Here is a 5,702-nt window from a genome sequence, read left to right on the forward strand (position 1 = left end):
AGGGTAATGTCTTCTTCTGCGGTCAGTATAAAGGTCAGGGTAATGTCTTCTTCTGCAGTCAGTATAACGGTCAGGGTAATGTCTTCTTCTGCGGTCAGGGTAATGTCTTCTTCTGCGGTCAGTGTAACGGTCAGGGTAATGTCTTCTTCTGCAGTCAGTATAAAGGTCAGGGTAATGTCTTCTTCTGCGGTGAGGGTAATGTCTTCTTCTGCGGTCAGTATAATGGTCAGGGTAATGTCTTCTTCTGCGGTCAGGGTAATGTCTTCTTCTGTGGTCAGTATAAAGGTCAGGGTAATGTCTTCTTCTGCGGTCAGTATAACGGTCAGGGTAATGTCTTCTTCTGCGGTCAGTATAAAGGTCAGGGTAATGTCTTCTTCTGCGGTCAGTATAACGGCCAGGGTAATGTCTTCTTCTGCGGTCAGTATAACGGTCAGGGTAATGTCTTCTTCTGCGGTCAGGGTAATGTCTTCTTCTGCGGTCAGTATAAAGGTCAGGGTAATGTCTTCTTCTGCGGTCAGTATAACGGTCAGGGTAATGTCTTCTTCTGCGGTCAGTATAACGGCCAGGGTAATGTCTTCTTCTGCGGTCAGTATAACGGTCAGGGTAATGTCTTCTTCTGCGGTCAGGGTAATGTCTTCTTCTGCGGTCAGTATAAAGGTCAGGGTAATGTCTTCTTCTGCAGTCAGTATAAAGGTCAGGGTAATGTCCTCTTCTGCAGTCAGTATAAAGGTCAGGGTAATGTCTTCTTCTGCGGTCAGTATAAAGGTCAGGGTAATGTCTTCTTCTGCGGTCAGGGTAATGTCTTCTTCTGTGGTCAGTATAACGGTCAGGGTAATGTCTTTTTCTGCGGTCAGTATAAAGGCCAGGGTAATGTCCTCTTCTGCAGTCAGTATAAAGGTCAGGGTAATGTCTTCTTCTGCGGTCAGTATAAAGGTCAGGGTAATGTCTTCTTCTGCGGTCAGTATAAAGGCCAGGGTAATGTCTTCTTCTGCAGTCAGTATAACGGTCAGGGTAATGTCTTCTTCTGCGGTCAGGGTAATGTCTTCTTCTGTGGTCAGTATAACGGTCAGGGTAATGTCTTTTTCTGCGGTCAGTATAAAGGCCAGGGTAATGTCTTCTTCTGCGGTCAGTATAACGGTCAGGGTAATGTCTTCTTCTGCGGTCAGTATAACGGTCAGGGTAATGTCTTCTTCTGCGGTCAGGGTAATGTCTTCTTCTGTGGTCAGTGTAACGGTCAGGGTAATGTCTTCTTCTGCAGTCAGTATAAAGGCCAGGGTAATGTCTTCTTCTGCGGTCAGTGTAACGGTCAGGGTAATGTCTTCTTCTGCAGTCAGTATAACGGTCAGGGTAATGTCTTCTTCTGCGGTCAGTATAACGGTCAGGGTAATGTCTTCTTCTGCGGTCAGTGTAACGGTCAGGGTAATGTCTTCTTCTGTGGTCAGTATAACGGTCAGGGTAATGTCTTCTTCTGCAGTCAGTATATAGGTCAGGGTAATGTCTTCTTCTGCGGTCAGTGTAACGGTCAGGGTAATGTCTTCTTCTGCAGTCAGTATATAGGTCAGAGTAATGTCTTCTTCTGCGGTCAGTATAAAGGTCAGGGTAATGTCTTCTTCTGCGGTCAGTATAAAGGTCAGGGTAATGTCTTCTTCTGCGGTCAGTATAACGGTCAGGGTAATGTCTTCTTCTGCGGTCAGTGTAACGGTCAGGGTAATGTCTTCTTCTGCAGTCAGTATAAAGGCCAGAGTAATGTCTTCTTCTGCGGTCAGTATAAAGGTCAGGGTAATGTCTTCTTCTGCGGTCAGTATAAAGGTCGCAGTAACGTCCACCTGGGCCCGGACATCCTGCTAAGGAAGCCGGCTGTGGCTCGCAGTCACAACTTCATCAACCTGCGGGAGGTGTGCGACCGCTTCAAGCTGCCGCCCGGAGAGTACGTCATCATCCCCTCCACCTTCGAACCGCACCGCAAAGGAAGCTTCATCCTGAGGGTGTTCACAGAGAAACAGGCCCACACCAGGTGAGACAGAAACTCACCTGTGACTGTGTGAAGAAGAAGAAGGAGAGGTGTCTGAAACTGTCTCCTCTCTGTTTCAGTCCGATGGAGGAGGACGTCAACGCCGACATCCAGGAGGTCAGTGAGATGAAAACGCTCACCCTGTCACCATGTGCATCTGTTGATTTCTCATCTCGTGCTGCGAGTCTCTTGCTGACTTGATGTGTTTCCCTTCCAGCCGGAGGTGGGGCAGAGCGACGTGGATCCTCACTTCAAACATCTCTTCGTCCAGATCGCTGGAAATGTAACTCAACGTTTTACCAAACCTTCCTGTCCCGTCCACTTGATGGGGAACAAAGCGTCTCACGTTTTCTTTCTGTCTCAACAGGACTCTGAAATTTCCGCCTTTGAGCTCCAGCAGATTTTGGACAAAGTGATTTCTCAGAGTAAGAACGGGGCGACACAGGACTGTACTGCAGTGTGCGAGTATCTGTGTTTGATGAATCATCTTCCAACGTTTTGTTGAAAGGTCCTGAAGCAGTGATCTGGCTGCTCGTAGACCAGGACCCTCTTGTGTTCATGTAGACCTGAATGTAAAAGAGGGATGAAAGTCTGTCTGAGCCGCCTGAAGCTGAACGCCTCTGTGTTTGTGTGTTTGAAGGATCTGACGTGAAAACAGACGGCTTCAGTCTGCAGACCTGCCGCCACATCATCAGCCTGCTGGACGTATCCTTCAGCCCTGTCCAATCAGATCAGTCGTTGTTATTACTGATCAATCTTTGAATCACAAACACCTACTGCCTCCAGCTGCTGCTGCTCCGTGCTTTACAGGAAGCTGCAGATGTAAAGTGTTCCAGATGTTTCGTGACAGTATAATTAGTTGCAGAGCTGATCACTGATCAGTAACACAGACAGGCAGGATCTTTGACTGCAGGTCAGATGGACGGCAGCAGCAAACTGGGTCTGCTGGAGTTTCACGCTCTGTGGATAAAGATGCAGAGATACCTGGTGAGAACTCAGCTGCCTGTAGTGATGATTTCTGTCTTTAAACATCCTCTAATAGAAAGATTCAGAGTTGCTGTAATGATTTAATATGAACCAGGATGTGTACGAAGAGTATTATTTATGATGAGACTAACAGCTGTTTCCTTCTTCTTCGTCGGTGCACTGCAGGAGATCTTTAAGAGTCACGACTCGGACGCTTCTGGTACGATGAGCAGTCACGAGATGAGAGCAGCGCTCGCTGAAGCTGGTGAGATCCACGATCCCCGATCGTCGTACAGGCCCCCGATCTTTTATCGGTTCTTCAGAGAGCAAATGTGTTCTTTAAGAAACTCCTATGAGTCCATGAGGAATTTATTGACGTCCTAGGTTGTTCAAAGAGGTCCCAGGGTTCTGTAGGGGGTTCTACAGGTTCTTTAAAACACTTTACTGGATGTTGCTGGAGTTTTTTAGCTTCCACAGGTTCTAAAAGAGTTTTCATGGTTCCTTAAAGAGAATCCAGGGTTTCATAAATAATAAAAAGGTTCTAGAGGTGTTAGAGAGAGAGAGTTAGACTAACCAGGTACCGTGAGAGGGATTTTAATATTTAAATATGGACATTATTATTATTAGAGTCCCTGAGAATGTTCCAGGGTTCCTTCTCTCTGACTGAGACCCTGTTCCCTAATGGTATAATAAATAGATTCGTTCCTGCAGTCACTTCTCTTTCTCTCTCTGTGCGTTTGCAGGTTTCCAGGTGAACAGCGCTGTGATTCAGGAGATCGTTGGTCGATACGCCGACACAAGTTACGCCATCGACTTCGACTGTTTCATCAGCTGCCTGGTTCGTCTGGAGATGCTCTTCAGTGAGTCTCATCAACTACTAACAACATAAATATATATCCAACCTATGATGCGTACAGAGCCGCCTGCGGGCCAGACGGACTAACCAATCAGTGACTGACACCCCGGAGCAGGAACCTTTAATACCTCGTCCAGCAGTGGAAAACTCCTGTTCCGAGTTTAGTTTCTGTACCTCCAGAGTTCCTGGAATTATTTGGTCAAAAAGGGGCTTTGGGGGTTCTAGCAGTGGTTCCAGGTTCCTTCAGCAGGTTCAGAGACAAAAGTTCAAAAGCTCCACGATGGTGTTCCAGCGGTTCCAAAGTTACCCGAGGAAGCTTCAGGACTTTAAAATGAGCTTCAGGCTTCAGGCCACTGAAGGAAACAGCCTCAGCATTAATAACAGTGAACAACTACTGACTGGTCCCCAGTGTCCCCGGTGTTCCTGGTCTCCCTAGTGTCCCCAGTTTTCCTGGTGTCCCCAGTGTTCCTAGTGTCCCTAGCGTCCCCGGTGTTCCTGGTGTCCCCGTTGTTCCTAGTGTCCCCGGTGTTCCTAGTGTCCCCGTTGTCCCTAGCGTTCCCCGGTGTTCCTGGTGATACTAGTGTCCCCGTTGTCCCTAGCGTCCCCGGTGTTCCTGGTGATACTAGTGTCCCCGTTGTCCCCAGTGTTCCTGGTGTCCCCGGTGTTCTTAGTGTCCCCGGTGTTCCTAGTGTCCCCAGTGTTCCAGGTGTCCCCGTTGTCCCTATCGTCCCCAGTGTTCCTGGTGATACTAGTGTCCCTGTTGTCCCCAGTGTTCCTGGTGTCCCCGGTGTTCTTAGTGTCCCCAGTGTTCCTAGTGTCCCCGGTGTTCCTAGTGTCCCCGTTGACCCTAGCGTCCCCGGTGTTCCTAGTGTCCCCGTTGTCCCTAGCGTCCCCAGTGTTCCTGGTGATACTAGTGTCCCTGTTGTCCCCAGTGTTCCCAGTGTCCTCGGTGTTCCTAGTGTCCCCAGTGTTCCTGGTCTCCCCAGTGTCCCCGGTGTTCCTGGTGTCCCCGGTTTTCCCAGTGTCCCCAGTGTTCCTGGTCTCCCTAGTGTCCCTGGTGTTCCTGGTCTCCCTAGTGTCCCTGGTGTTCCTAGTGTCCCCGGTGTTCCTGGTCTCCCTAGTGTCCCCGGTGTTCCTGGTGTCCCCGGTTTTCCCGGTGTCCCCAGTGTTCCTGGTGTCACCAGTGTCCCCGGTGTTCCTGGTCTCCCTAGTGTCCCTGGTGTTCCTAGTGTCCCCGGTGTTCCTGGTCTCCCTAGTGTCCCTGGTGTTCCTAGTGTCCCCGGTGTTCCTGGTCTCCCTAGTGTCCCCGGTGTTCCTGGTGTCCCCGGTTTTCCCAGTGTCCCCAGTGTTCCTGGTGTCACCAGTGTCCCCGGTGTTCCTGGTCTCCCTAGTGTCCCTGGTGTTCCTAGTGTCCCCGGTGTTCCTGGTCTCCCTAGTGTCCCTGGTGTTCCTAGTGTCCCCGGTGTTCCTGGTCTCCCTAGTGTCCCCGGTGTTCCTGGTGTCCCCGGTTTTCCCAGTGTCCCCAGTGTTCCTGGTGTCACCAGTGTCCCCGGTGTTCCTGGTCTCCCTAGTGTCCCTGGTGTTCCTAGTGTCCCCGGTGTTCCTGGTCTCCCTAGTGTCCCTGGTGTTCCTAGTGTCCCCGGTGTTCCTGGTCTCCCTAGTGTCCCCGGTGTTCCTGGTGTCCCCGGTTTTCCCAGTGTCCCCAGTGTTCCTGGTGTCACCAGTGTCCCCGGTGTTCCTGGTCTCCCTAGTGTCCCTGGTGTTCCTAGTGTCCCCGGTGTTCCTGGTCTCCCTAGTGTCCCTGGTGTTCCTAGTGTCCCCGGTGTTCCTGGTCTCCCTAGTGTCCCCGGTGTTCCTGGTGTCCCCGGT

General features: G+C 50.5%; 1 protein-coding gene and 1 long non-coding RNA gene across 2 annotated transcripts in view; one reads left to right on the top strand and one right to left on the bottom strand.

The window, feature by feature from the left end:
* The window catches only part of capn8 (calpain 8), an 18,655-nt gene that overhangs the window by 12,220 nt on the left and 733 nt on the right, over positions 1-5,702 (top strand). The window contains exons 12-19 of the mRNA XM_046047782.1: positions 1,803-2,014; positions 2,092-2,128; positions 2,229-2,294; positions 2,379-2,436; positions 2,652-2,716; positions 2,930-2,998; positions 3,164-3,242; positions 3,721-3,837. Of these exons, the coding sequence (XP_045903738.1) occupies positions 1,803-2,014; positions 2,092-2,128; positions 2,229-2,294; positions 2,379-2,436; positions 2,652-2,716; positions 2,930-2,998; positions 3,164-3,242; positions 3,721-3,837 (703 nt within the window). The remainder of the gene's footprint in view (positions 1-1,802; positions 2,015-2,091; positions 2,129-2,228; positions 2,295-2,378; positions 2,437-2,651; positions 2,717-2,929; positions 2,999-3,163; positions 3,243-3,720; positions 3,838-5,702) is intronic.
* Positions 1-5,702, bottom strand: part of LOC123969976 — a 10,033-nt gene that overhangs the window by 1,738 nt on the left and 2,593 nt on the right. The window contains exon 2 of the long non-coding RNA XR_006824833.1: positions 2,032-2,971. This is a non-coding gene — a long non-coding RNA (uncharacterized LOC123969976). The remainder of the gene's footprint in view (positions 1-2,031; positions 2,972-5,702) is intronic.

This window comes from Micropterus dolomieu, linkage group LG04 (assembly GCF_021292245.1).
Source record: "Micropterus dolomieu isolate WLL.071019.BEF.003 ecotype Adirondacks linkage group LG04, ASM2129224v1, whole genome shotgun sequence".
Lineage (NCBI taxonomy): Eukaryota > Metazoa > Chordata > Actinopteri > Centrarchiformes > Centrarchidae > Micropterus > Micropterus dolomieu.